Source organism: Tamandua tetradactyla, chromosome 7 (genome assembly GCF_023851605.1).
Source record: "Tamandua tetradactyla isolate mTamTet1 chromosome 7, mTamTet1.pri, whole genome shotgun sequence".
Classification (NCBI taxonomy): Eukaryota; Metazoa; Chordata; class Mammalia; order Pilosa; family Myrmecophagidae; genus Tamandua; species Tamandua tetradactyla.
The window spans coordinates 130,105,986-130,120,378 of NC_135333.1; the positions used below are offsets into that span (position 1 = coordinate 130,105,986).

At 32.9% G+C, this 14,393-nt stretch overlaps 1 protein-coding gene across 7 annotated transcripts in view; it reads left to right on the plus strand.

Annotated features, from left to right (window-relative positions):
* Positions 1 to 14,393, plus strand: part of MON2 (MON2 regulator of endosome-to-Golgi trafficking) — a 156,693-nt gene that overhangs the window by 79,412 nt on the left and 62,888 nt on the right. For all 7 annotated transcript variants that reach the window (XM_077111251.1, XM_077111252.1, XM_077111258.1 and 4 more), the window contains 10 exons: positions 249 to 388; positions 1,146 to 1,299; positions 8,536 to 8,768; positions 10,541 to 10,622; positions 11,199 to 11,383; positions 12,183 to 12,295; positions 12,726 to 12,830; positions 13,203 to 13,283; positions 13,364 to 13,437; positions 13,523 to 13,613. In XM_077111251.1, the coding sequence (XP_076967366.1) occupies positions 249 to 388; positions 1,146 to 1,299; positions 8,536 to 8,768; positions 10,541 to 10,622; positions 11,199 to 11,383; positions 12,183 to 12,295; positions 12,726 to 12,830; positions 13,203 to 13,283; positions 13,364 to 13,437; positions 13,523 to 13,613 (1,258 nt within the window). The remainder of the gene's footprint in view (positions 1 to 248; positions 389 to 1,145; positions 1,300 to 8,535; positions 8,769 to 10,540; positions 10,623 to 11,198; positions 11,384 to 12,182; positions 12,296 to 12,725; positions 12,831 to 13,202; positions 13,284 to 13,363; positions 13,438 to 13,522; positions 13,614 to 14,393) is intronic.

The window sequence follows — 14,393 nt, forward strand, 5'->3', positions numbered from 1 at the left end:
AAAAGTATGATTTAGTGATTGCCATCAGTCCAAATTTACTGAGTTAATATAGCCAAGATAATTTTTTTTAGAACGTTGACCTCAGTCTGAACCTTTGTTCTTAATGAGTAAACCACTCTGGTGCTATAAAAAAGTTTTAACTATATCACTGATTCTGATTTATTGACATCATTTGTTATTTAAAAATATTTAAAATTGTTTTATATTTTCAAATGTTTTTCCAAGAAACATCTAAAATCATTTTGCAGGTCATTTTGTCAATCCTATGATATGAAGCAGCATTCCACCAAGGTTTTTCGTGATATTGTAAATGCACTGGGATCTTTTATTCAGTCATTGTTTCTTGTCCCTCCTACTGGAAATCCAACTACTGCAACAAACCAGGCTGGTAAAGGCATATTCATATTTTGTTTTTTATATTCCACCATGATTTGCAGTATTCACTATTCTGAGGGAATATACTGTAGAAATTCTGTGACAACAGAAATTTGGGTTACCTTAATATAGTGATGGTAAGGACATATTTATCGAGTAATTTGATCTCACTGAGGCAACTGTGTTTATTTCCTGAAGAGTACTTTTTCTTCTTTAATATACTTTCAGTTTCTCCAGTTACACAAGAACAGAAGTTTAGATGCTAACCTTTATTTTAGAAGAAACTTCATTTGATACCTTTCTTGAAAAAACCTGTTTACTAACCTAGGTTGTCTGTGAATCTCTTCATGGAAGTGCTGAACTTGGTTTAAGCTACTATAGAAATCACTGTATGGCTTGTTGCTTCCCTTTACTTTCTTTCTATTCTACTTTGGACTTACTGTCTAATTAGTGATCTTTTTATTCTTTATTCCCACCTCTGATAAAAATTGGTATAACCAAAGGTATATTATAAAGTTTGTTAGTATTTTGCTTATGCAAATACTTATGTTTTTTTTACTTATGCAAAAAAAAAAGAAAAGAAATGGATTTTGAGGAAATAGGGAAACTCTCCAGTAGCCAAAATAGGACTGATAAATTTCATTTATTTGTGTGATACCCATTCCTATAGCATCACAAAAGTAAATAACATTTGACCAGGTGTTTGAATATTACTGACTTTAACTAAGTAGTAAATTGATATCTTTGCCTTCTTCCCCATTGTCTAACAGGAAACAATAACTCAGGTGGCCCAGTCTCAGCACCAGCTAACTCAGGAATGTTGGGAATCAGTGGAGGTGTTACTTTGCTACCAGCTTTTGAATATAGAGGAACCTGGATACCTATTTTGACTATAACAGTTCAAGGCAGTGCTAAAGCCACCTAGTAAGTAATAGTGGCATTATCTTCTAAGGAACGATAATCTCAGGGATGACATTTAACTCTAACATGCTTTTCTGTGCATTATATTTTTAAAATTTAGACCCATAATCCCTGAGGCATTAAGAGTTCATTTTATTTTGTCATTCTTTGAGAATGCTAAGACTGAATCTTTTGGTTATTGTTATTTCTTTTGTTCTATTTGTAGACTGTTAACAGCACTATAAAACAAGATATGATTTCTTTACCTAAGGATCTATTTGGTGGTCCTAATATAACTTTTTGATTAAGTATATAGCTTGGCTTCAGACAACTTAGTCTTAAATCTTAGTTTTCTAATGCTAACTGTTATCTTTAGGCAAATTAGTTAACCTTTGTGTGGCTTCAGATTCCTTATCTATAAATTAAGAATAATGATTGATCTACCTCTCAGAGTTCTATATATGAAAAAAGTTATTTTAAGTGTTTAGCTAGACATGGTGTTAGAATTCCACAAATGGAAATTTAAATTTTATTTGATTACTAGTGTTTAATGGATTTGATATGTTTTTCATTGTCTGTCATTAACTACTTCAATTTAACAATCTATTCAGCATTGTATTGTTTTTCTCTTGTCTTACTAAAATGTTTTGCTTACAGAGACAAAGCATCAATACTACATGTGTTCAATATTGCTACTTCTTTGTATATTTTGTGTAATTGGTATGTGTAATTAAGACATTCTTACAACAGTTCTTACAAGACGTAAAATGTGAAACTGAATTTTTCACTAATTTAAATCATAAATTAATGTCATAATAATATTTTACTGTGCAGCTTTATCTTGATTAAAATTATAGAATTATAGAGTCATAGAGGACCAAGCTCTTTTAACTAAAATTCATTATTATTATTTATTTACAATATCTTAAAGTTAACTGGTTGTATTATGGATTTTGCCTCGCTATGAAAGCTAATGGCTCAAGTATACTACAATATCAAGATGTAAAAGAATCAGATTTCTAGCACTGAAGGCAACATTATATGATTATCTAGTCAACTTCCACCTCATTTTATAAACTGAAAAAAGCCCCAACTCTGGAAACAAAATTGCTGCCCTCATGGAACTTACATTTTAATAAGCGAGATAGTTAATAAATAAGCACATAAATAAACATATAATATGACTCTAGGTGGTGGTTAATTCTCTGAAGAAGAATAAAACATATTAAGGGGATAGAAAGTGACCAGGATAAAAGAGGGAGAGAGAAAGGACTGCTCTGAAGAATAATATGGAGGAAACACATAATTGAAGGGAATATTGAAGATGTATGCTTGAGGAAGGAAAAATATAAAAAACATAAACGCCATGAGAGAGGAAATAACTTCAAATTGTAGGATTATCTTTTTATTAATAAACGTTTGAAAACAATTGTTTATTAATAATTTAATTCTTATTGATAATTTAATCCTTAAACACTTGAGAGACCTGGATTTTCTCTTGATATTAATTTTTTCATTATTTACACAGGTTAGGTCTAAATCTCTAACATATAAACACATTTTTTTTCTTTCTTTTTTTTTTTTTTTTTTCACATGGGCAGACACCAGGAAATGAACCCGGGTCCTCAGGCTTGGCAGGCAAGCATTCTTACCTGTTGAGCCACCGTGGCCCGCCCTATAAACACATTTTTAAAGGGCTATCCATACTAAGATTCTTCATTTCTGAGATCATAAATAGCCAGAAAAAATGGACACTATTCGGTATATGGATTAGTATGGTCGCATTGGAATTTCTCTGTTGAATTGGCATCATTCTTTCATTAACTCATTCTGAGATTAAATAGAAAATAATTTTGAAGGCATACATATAAATCTTGGTGGTGCATTCTTTTCTTCTATTGGCTTTTTTAGTATTTAATAATTTAAAAACTTAAATGATATCCATACACAGAAGAAGTTTTGATAAGATTATCATGACATTATACTCTTTCAGATTCATTTTACTGTGGCTTCCCTCAAAGTGGGGTTTGTGACAGTTTTTGGAACTTGACCTTAAATTTAAAATGTTTGCATAAATAAGATAGATGTTATCTAAAAATAAAACTGATGTAGTAATTCTGATGAAATAGCACTGAAGCATAGGGTGATATATGGGAACTGTATTTTACGTATAATTTTTCTGTAAACCTACAACTTCTCTAATAAGAAAATTACACGATCAAAAAAAAGCTGCAAAAAATAAAACACTGGAGCAGTGAGGTAGAAAGGGTGTGCTGTTTTAGATTCATGGTATAAATAAAAATAACTCTAGATTTCCTTTCTCTCTTAATTATTGTAGTACTTAAAGTCTATACCACAGAATTTGGGAATTAGAGTTTCTGATGTTTAGGATTATTTTATCTACTTTAAGTACATTTTCCCAGTAGATCACATGTTCTTTAAGAAGAGGAATACGTCTTGTACTTCTACCATCAACTTTTCACCTAAGAAGATATTTAGTGCTGGTTGGTTTACAATTGTGGTTTTATAAGCTTAATTGATCCAGCAACAACTAAACCTATAAACTTTATTTTAACTCCCTCCCCATTTGAACTTAGAGTACTTGATGAATAATATAAATCTGTTTTTAATGAGTATCTAAATTTTAAAATGCTAAGTTGGCACATATTAATGATTAAATTGATAGGCTTAAGAGTCAAACAAGCATGGGTTAAAAACTGTTGAGTTGTGTCATTTAGTCCTTGGTTTCATCATCTATCTCTCTTACGGTTTTTGTGAGGAGTTAAATATACATTAAAAACATATATACATATGCTTAAAAGTTCCAGGCTGAGATTCATTGCTCAATAAATGATAGCCACATATAGTTTTTTTTATTGTTTATTCTTTTTTGTATTTCTTTGTAAATGACCTACCTTATCTAGTCTTAATTTTCATTCATTGTCTTTCTGAATTTGAGGTAGGATATTACTTTTAATAGCTTTTCTTATTGTAATCTTTAGTGATTTCAATTTTGTTTTTGAGATATAAATCGCATTCCATAAAATTCACCTTCTTATAGTGTACAGTTCGTGGTTTTAGTATATTCAAATGTTGTGTAACCATCACTGCCATCTAATTCCAGAACATTTTCAACATCCCCTCCCACCCCCCACTCCCTCCAAAAAAACCCTTTTCTGTCAACAGTCCTTCCCCAATCCCCTTTCCTCCATCCCCTGACCATTAATCCAACCAACCAAATTCTTGTTTCTATGCATTTGCCAGTTCTGGACGTTTCTTGTAAATGTAACCATCAAATAAATGTCCTTTTGTGTCTGACTTTTTTTCACTCAGTATGTTTCAAGATTCAGTCATATGTCAACTTCATTCTTTTTATGGCTAAATAATATTCCATTCTATGGATATGCCACGTTTTGTTTATCCATTCGTCAATTGATAGGCAATTGGTTCGTTTCCACTTGTTGGTTTATGAATAATACTGCTATGAAAATTTGTGTACAAGCTTTTATATAGTTATGTGTGTAGACATATGCTTTCATTTCATTTCATTCCACATAAGAGTGAAATTGCCAGGCCAGTATGATCACTCATATTAGATCATGATAGTTATTAAATAATTTTGGCCCTGACCTCACCCGTGACTCCTAGTACTATCTCATCCAGTAGCTGCAGCTCCTCTTCCTCCTTTTTGTTGTTGCTTTTGCTCCCTATATACCTTTTTGGGTTGCACAACTTTGATTTCACACTTCCCGGAACCAATTTGATGATATCTGCTTTCTAATAATTTCTTTACTGACTCTTCATCTGTATGTGTGATAAAACAGAATCCTCCTCTTTCATTTGTTTTGGTATCTGTGGGAGGTTCAGTGTTTTTTCAATCTATTTTCAATCTTTACGAATGTTCCAAAATATTCTTTGATTTGCTCTTCAGATGTATCTGGACTTAATCCACCCACAAAAATTTGCCATCCAGTTTGTGTTTTTTTCAGCTCTAAAACCTTATCAACACTAGCAGTATCTTTGAAAATCTCAAGTCCAAATCCTCTTGATCTTCCATGAACAGGATCTGTTTTAATTGTGCAGTCTGCAACCTCTCCGAATTGAAAAGTTCTTGCTTGTGTCCCAGCTCAAGCCTCCAATAAATATTTTACTATCATCTGCCGATTCTTGAGCACATTAATCTCAGATCTCTCTGCGAATTTCTGTATGTTACTGTACTTGTTCATGTCCTTCATGGTGGTGGATTTGTCGGCAAGGGGTGCTGTCCCAGTAGCAGTGGCAGTGGAGCGTTGTATGGAGCTGGATTTAAAATGTCAGCGAAAGAGCTATGTTTAACTTTTTAAGGAGCTGCCAAACTGTTCTCTAAAGTAACTCCATCATTTTACATTCCTGTCGACAGTGCATGAGGCTCCTGATTTCTTCAAACTGAACAGCACTTGTTTTTGTCTGTCTTTTTTATTACAGCCATGCTACTATGTGTGAAGTGATATCTTAACTGTGACTTTTCTTTGTATTTCCTTAGTGACTAATTATGTTGAGCATCTTTTTATGTGCTTATTGGCCATTTGTGTATTTTCTTCAGAGAATTGTTTATTTATATCATTTGACTATTTTTAATTGGGCTATTTGTCTTTTCATTGTTGAGTGTTAGGAGTTCTTTATATATTCTGGATACCAGCCTCTTATCTGATATAGGATTAGCTAAAGTTTTCTCACAATCTGCGTGTTGTCTCTTCATTTTCTTTATAGTGTCCTTTGAAACAAAGTTTTTTATTTTGATTAGTCTAATTTATTTTTTCTTTTGTTGCTTATGCTTTTGCTATCATATCAATCAAACTGTTTTCTAATCATCGCCAGCTCATGAGGACTAATGCCTCTGTTTTCTTCTAAAGTTTGGTAGTTTTAGCTCTTACGTTTAGATCTGAGATCATTGTGAGTTAATTTTTATGTATAGTGTGAGGTAGAGGCCGAACTTCACTCTTTTTTCTTTTAATTGTGAAATACAACGTATATACAAAAAAGCAATACATTTCAAAGCACACCACAACAAGTAGTTATAGAACAGATTTCAGAGTTTGGTAAGGGTTATAGTTTTACAATTTTAGATTTTTCCTTCTATCTGCTCCAAGACTCTGGAGAATAAAAGAAATATCAGTGTAGTGATTCAGCAGTCATAATCATTAGTTAAATCCTATCTTTTCTGTTATAACTCCACCTTCTCCTTTGAGCTTTCTCCCACTCTGTAGGGGTATTTGGACTATACCTATTCTAACTTTTTCATGTTGGAAAGGGGTATCGGTAATATGGGATAGGGGGATGGAATTAGTTGATGTTCTAGAGAGGCTGGCCTCTCTTGGTTTCAGGACTTATCTGGCCTAGGAACCCGGAAGTTTTAGGGTTCTGGAAAGTAATCATAGCATATTGAACCTTTGTAGTATTTCAGATGAAGCCCTAGGTATTCTTGAGGATTGGCAGGAATGGTTTTGGTTGGGGTTTGGCAGACTATGATAAGTAGCAGTTATCTAGCTAAAGCTTGCATTAAGAGTAGCCTCCTGAGTATCCTGTCCACTCTATTTGAACTCTCTGAGCCACTGAATACTTTATTTGTTAGAATTCTTTTCCACTTTTTGTCAGGAAGGCATTGTCGATCCCATGGTGCCAAGGCCAGCCTCTGGGATTCATATCCCATGTTGCCAGGGAGTCTTTCACCCCTGTGTGTTATGTGCCACATGGCAGGGAGGGTAATGATTTTCCTTGCAGAGTTGGGCTTGGGGAGAGAGAGAGGGGGGCCAATCTGAGCAACAAAAGAGATCCTCTGGAAGTAGTTCTTAGGCATATCTGTAGGTAGGCTTAGCTTCTCCACTACACAAATAAGCTTCACAAGAGCAAGCCTCAAGATGAAGGGCTTGGCCTGTTGACTTGGGAGTCCTTAATATTTGAGACAGTTTCAGGGGGTTCCTCATACAGGTGATAAAGCTGCATAGTTCCATATTTTTTCTTCCATCACTCAACAGACTTTGCTAATAATTTTTAATTATCTAAACATACTTTGGAATGTATCTGGGCATTAAATTAAGCCCTCTTTCCCATTCTGGGCTCCGTGTGTTTGGATTGTTTAAATGATCTATCCAGACAGGTTGAAGTAGATTATGTGCTACAGAAAATTTACGTTTGGGATAAATAAACCACTCTTCCTTTGGTCTCATAGGGTAGGTGAAGTCTAAAATACAGACAATGTCTTCCTTACCCCTGTATGCTGATTTACCTTCGTCCCAACCCTATCGGCTTCATTCTTGTCTCTAATTGAAGCCTGATCTCTTTTTCAATTTATTTAACAGTTGTTGTATGTGGCAATGTTGACTTTCAGAACTGCAGAACTCCTACTCTGAGTCTTAAGTGTCACACAGATACCCAGAGTTCCAGGGAAATAACAGATTATACATATATATCACAGCCTCTCAAAATTTAGAAATAACAATTACAACTCTGGACTAAATGTGACTGCTACAAGAACTTACAATGTAGGCCCCAATTTTCTTGTAAGTATTTTCTAAATGAGATCATACAATATATACTCTTTTGTGTCTGGCTTATTTTGTAGCACGTAATGTCCCACAGCCAACTTCACTCCTTTGTGTATAGCTAGTTGTTCCAGCAGCATTTGTTCCTTTGCCAATGAATTATTCTTTTTCCATTGAATTATCTTGGCAGATTTCAGTTTAAGAGTACTTAAAGCCATGATGCTTTATTTGTCTTGCTTGACACACAGATACTGTAAGTATTATTCTTAACCCTGTTGACAGATTGAATGTGAGGCAATAGAAGACCTGGATATCTCACAGTTATACTTCCCTGGTGTGAAAGCATTTCCCTCTTTATTCGATTGATTTGATTATGTAATACCTTATTTTAAAAAGCACCTAAGTTTTGAGAAGTTTTCTATTAGTTTAGGTCTTGTTCTATCCTGTGAGTCTTTTTAAAGTATCAACAATTAATAAAAATATTGGTATAATGGGATCAAGGAGTAAATTATTAAAATAATTAGTTATGGGAGGCAGTCAGGTAGGTTTCAGTTTTTCTAATCAGTTCCTTAAAATACCATGAGAAGGTCTCTCCTACAGATGAAACAAACTCAGTGATGTCCATTTACTTTTACTGTTCTGTTAATTTCTGTAGTCCACAAGTTGGATAAATAATTTAATATATTTTCATCTTTTCAGTTTCTCATTAGTGCTTTGATTTTTTTTTTTATAATTTAAGCTTAGAGATGCTGGACAAAGTTGAACCCCCAACTATACCAGAAGGTTATGCCATGTCTGTGGCATTCCATTGTTTACTAGATCTTGTACGTGGAATCACTAGTATGATTGAAGGAGAGTTAGGAGAGATTGAAACACAGTATCAGACTACTGCTGAAGTAGCTTCTTCACCAACACAGTCATCAGAACATCAAGATTTACAGTCAACATCAGACCAAATGGATAAAGAAATAGGTATGATATTGATTCTGTATTTTTAAATTTTATTTTGTAATAATTTGAAATTTATAGAGAAGTTGCAAAAGTAATGTAGTTCCCTTATATTCTTCTTGTGATTCTCTTAAGTGTTAGCACTTTGCTATATTTGCCTTATCATTCTCTCTTTATCTGTCTCTCTATCTGTACATGCCACTATAGATTTAACTGAACTATTTGAGAATGTTACAGACATCATGTTCAGTTAGCCCTTAAAACTTCAAAGTATATTGTCTAAAAATAAAAACACTGTCCCACATATAATCACCATCAGAAATTTAGCATCAACCCAATATTATCATTTAATTGTAGATCTGATTCAAATTTTCCAGTTGTCCCAGTGATGTCCTTTTTGGTCCACATGTTATACTTTGTTGCCATATACTTCCTTTAATCAGGAAAAGTTCCTCAGTTTTTCCTTATTTTATGTGATCTTGACATTTTTAAAGAGTACAGGCCTGTCAATTTGGATTTGACTGATGTTTCCTTATAGTAAGATTTAGTTTATATAGTTTTGTTAGAGCTACTACAGAAATGTTGCTGTGGTGTTCTTAGTATATCAGCATACCAAGAGGCATTCAATGTCTATTTGTCTTATTACTGGTGATGTTAACTTTTACCAAATGACAGATATACTGTATGCTAGGTTTCTTTGTAAAGTTAATTATCAACTCTTTGTGGAGAAATACTTTAGACCTCTACTGTTAATTGAACTTTCCCCTTCTCCCCTGTTTTTCTTTTCATTTATTTATTTATGTTAGTATGAATTCATGGATTTCTGTTTTATTTAAAGGGTTGCAATCTGCAACTATCATTATTTAATTTGACTCACCGATTGTCCCCAGCATGGTCAGTAGGATCCCCTTCAAGCAGGCCCATGTCCTTTTAACTTGTACCAATCATTCTCTGAGTACCTTCCTTATTATCTTAGTCAACTAAGTATTCCAGGCTTATCTTGGATTTTTCTTGCACAGTCTTAGAGTCAGGCCAGTTTCCCAAGGAGCTCTAGTTCCTTTTTGTGGAAAATAATATTTAGAAATTAATATGTGAGCACTAGGTATACCTTTCTATTTGGATGGAAAATATATGTATATACACACACATTCACTCACTCATAAGCACACATAATGCACGTCTACCTATATTTTTTATGTCTTCCTATCTGTCTTAAATACCATGGAGTCACATTGATTTCTCCAATTCTAATAAAATACCACAAGGTTTATTTTCACTTTTCATGTTTGTAACTCCCTTCTCCAACAGTGAGAAACCTGATTCTCATTTTACTCAATGAATTTATTTGCTCAGTTCACAGTGTATATGACCAGCCTCCTGGTTGAGCTAACTAGTTACACTGTTCTGTCCCTTCACTCCCAGCTGATTACATAGGAGAAAAGTTTGGCTTTATGAAGGGAAAGAGAAGGAAGTGATGTTGTGTGTGTGTGTGTGTGTGTGTGTGTGTGTGTGTATATATGTTTTTTTTAAGCTATCGATCAGTTAATTTGCATACAAAAGATCTTACCGTAGATATTTAAAAACAACTTTGTTTTAAAGTCTCAAATTATAATGTGGTTCTCAAGGTTTCATTTTTTCAGATATATTTAGACTATTAAAGCTTTAATATTCATTGAGTTGGGTGGAATATTTGACATATTGTCAGGTGACCACGAAAATTTTAGAATTTTAAATCTTGTCAAATATAATGACAACTATAATTATTGTTAAGTATAGAGTATTTTTTTCTTTTTAAGTTAGCAGAGCTGTTTGGGAAGAAATGGTGAATGCCTGCTGGTGTGGTCTTCTTGCTGCACTTTCACTCCTTCTTGATGCCAGGTATTATGTCTTTGTTTTATATTACATGTAGCAGTTATATTAAAAACAACAACATTACATTTACTTAAATTTGACCTAGGAATTCTTATTTCTTATTATAACTTTTTTATGTATAGTACATTATTCTTTTTTCACCATCCTATCTTGACCAGAATCCTTGTTACAATGTTTTAATGGAAAATACAGTCCAGCATTTCTTTTTAAAAATTGTTTTTGTTTTGAGACTTAACTTACTACTTTTGCAATGATGATTTATTGTATTACTCAATTTCTTTGATGTTTTAATTCAGAATTGCAGAATTTACTACTCATTTTTCAGTGCTTGATACTTTAAGTTAAATCTTTGAGCTCTTGACCATTTCCCAAAATAATGAAAATATGTACTGTACATTGCCTTTACACAGTTCAAAATTTCAAATATGTTAATTAGTTAAAATTCTTATTAAATATACCAATTTAAACAAGATTTTTATATAGATTTTCTTAAAACTTCATGTAATACCTAATTCTATATCATCTTCTGCAGCATAATTAAAAATAAATTAATCAGATTAAATAAATGCCTTATCTTTCCAGCACAGATGAAGCTGCCACTGAGAATATTTTAAAAGCTGAACTGACTATGGCTGCTCTCTGTGGAAGACTGGGCCTCGTAACTTCAAGAGATGCCTTTATAACTGCAATATGCAAAGGTTCCCTGCCTCCCCATTATGCTCTAACTGTATTGAATACCACCACTGCAGCTACTCTTTCCAACAAATGTAAGACTTAGACTTATTCAAAATTCTCTTCATCCTGTGTGGTGAAATGGTGTAGAGAAAAAATTATATAAATTCTGAGTTCAAACCTCAGCTCTTCCACTTACTGCCTCTGTGACCTGGGGTAGTTAATATCCCTGAGTTTCAGTCTCTTCAATGTCCAAAAAAATAGGAGTGACGAAAAATACCAATTTAAAATGGTAGTTGTAGGGAATAATATAAGAAAATCTAGATGTCTTTTGTAAGCTATAACAAATGTTGAAATGGTGTGATGATTTTTTTTAATGAAATAAGTGACCTTGCTTGCAATCTCTTTGATTAAGCTAACATCCCCCAATTTTTTTTCTTGTTGAATACTTGGAAGATGTTCATTTGATGTTTGTAGTATAAATATATTTCGATGTGATACTCAGTTTTCAAACTAAAAGGATGAGTGTTGGTCTCTAACTTTAACTAGAAAAGTATACTGGGAATACATACTTTAAATGCTTAATGTATCTTATTTCTATTTTGCTTATGAAGAAATCTATCAAAAATTTAAAAATCTTATCAAATAATAAAAAGTTACAATTTTTTCGAGTTATGTAGAAAATAACTTTATTATTTGCTTAGCTTGTCTTAGTTTTTCACCTCATGAGATTTTAAAATGTTTGCTCATAGATAATAGATAATAATGATACTTAAGTAAGTATCATAGTTGAACTTAGTTTGATCAAATTGATGATATTTACAGATAAAACATGCTTTTGAATGCAACTTGAAAAGTATACTTTAATTATTTAGGCTTTCCTTTGTGGTCTAGCATACTCCATTCAGGGTCAAAATGTTATGATGATAAGTCCATCAAGTGAATCTCACCAGCAAGTTGTGGCAGTTGGTCAACCTCTAGCTGTACAACCTCAAGGGACAGTAATGGTAAAGTATGGTTCTTTTCTTGATTACCAGTTAACTGTCAAGGGAACCCATTGTACTCTTTTGGTGTTTGCCAAACTTTGTCACTGCACTGTATTTACTTTATCCGAATGGTACTATAAAGAAACTAGTTAAGTATGCGATTGACATTTTTGTAACCAACTATGATAATATAACCTTTATTCAAATGAATATGTTCTTTACAAAATCATTGAAAATAGACATTCATACCTATTTTCTTAAAATTTATATTTTTTATTAAAAAATATTTTAATAAAAAGAATAACAGGGCAGTGTGGTGGTGGCTCAGTGGCAGAATTCTCACCTACCATGCCAGACACCTGGGTTTTTGTTTCCCAGTGCCTGCCCATGCAAAAAAAAAGCATTGAAAAAAAGAATAACAGTTCCTGCAAATATGTCCCTTTTTATATAGCTAACTTCCAAAAATATCCAGTGTATGAGGACTTTACTTAACCTGGCTCACTGCCATGGGGCTGTTCTTGGAACATCGTGGCAACTTGTCCTGGCAACTCTACAGGTATGTTCTAGTGTCTGGGTTGTTTTTCTATCTAAATGCTAACAGTTAAACTAAGTAATAACTTGTTGGTGCTTTGGAAAAGCGTAAGGAATAGTGTAATTATGAAAAAAAATTGGAAAGGGAAAAGGACATGGCATATGTTGTAGGAAGTGATGGAGTGCCTCTCATAACCACCTAAGTTCCATTGCTTAAGCTTCGTGTAATAAAATTTTACATGAATGTTAGCTACTGGTTTTCATTTTACTTATTAGAAACCTACTGATTTCAATTTTCATTATTAGAAGTTATTACCAATTTTAGTTATAGTTATTACAATTTTTGTAATTTTATAAATTGTTTTTATTTTTATTACTATTTTTTTTTTATTTACAGCATCTTGTATGGATTCTGGGATTAAAGCCTGGTAGTGGTGGTGCCTTGAAACCTGGAAGAGCTGTAGAAGGACCCAGTACAGTAAGCCGCAGTCATTCTTACACAATTAGTGTTTCCCAGCGTGTTCATAATGTTAACATTTAATATTATTCCTTGCTTAGGTTCTGACAACAGCAGTTATGACAGATTTACCGGTGATTTCCAACATACTTTCAAGATTGTTTGAAAGCTCACAGTAAGAATCAGTTTTTTTAATTGATAGAAACTAGTAGGTGTATATTATAGATCGGTATGTCTTACTTACTTCATTTTCATTTTAGGTATCTTGATGATGTATCATTGCATCATTTAATAAATGCACTTTGCTCCTTATCCCTAGAAGCAATGGATATGGCTTATGGAAATAATAAGGTATGATATTCTACCTTTCCGTTTTAAATATAACACATTTTTTTGTAATAAGTTGTACACCTTTTATAATCTTTTAGGGTTTTGTTAGGAGAATCAGTACTAACTTTGTAGGCTAACCATAACCTGTTGGATTTCTACCATTTATGTTTGTTATTTATTGAAGGGAGAATAAAGAGGGCATGATTTGGCTTGTGATGTGTCCAAGTATGCATTGTAGTTTTAGGTTGTGTTCCTTTCTGTTGTGTCCTGAATATTTTTATGAAGAATTTTGCTAAACTGTTTTTTATAAATGAATTCCATAAATGTCATAGTTATTACTTGTAATTTGAGGTATAAATTTATAACTGGGATAATTTAGGATTTAAATCAAGGAAGATATGTCAGTATCTCAGTTCCTCTTGTCCCTGATTGGGATGGAAGATAAGGAGCTAATCATTTCTTGCTGAAGTTAATGATTCGCCCTTCATGTTACTATCTTACAGAATGTCCCTTGGAAATTAAATTTTTCTTTGTTAGTTGACTGAGTGAATAGGACAACGCTTTTGAATATTGATGTTTGAGAACATTTCTCTCTGTACTCAGAATATCATTTTCTATTGTATTTGGAAAATGCAAGGAAATTTGAGTTTATATCTTAGAAATAATTATTTAAAATAAAATGCTTCCTATATTTTAAAATGATTAAGTATAGTTTGACAATTTACAAATAAGTGAAGACAGTCCAAACCATGATGAAAAAGCTGAGAATTTGTCTTTGTAACTTAACATCTAACTCTGTAG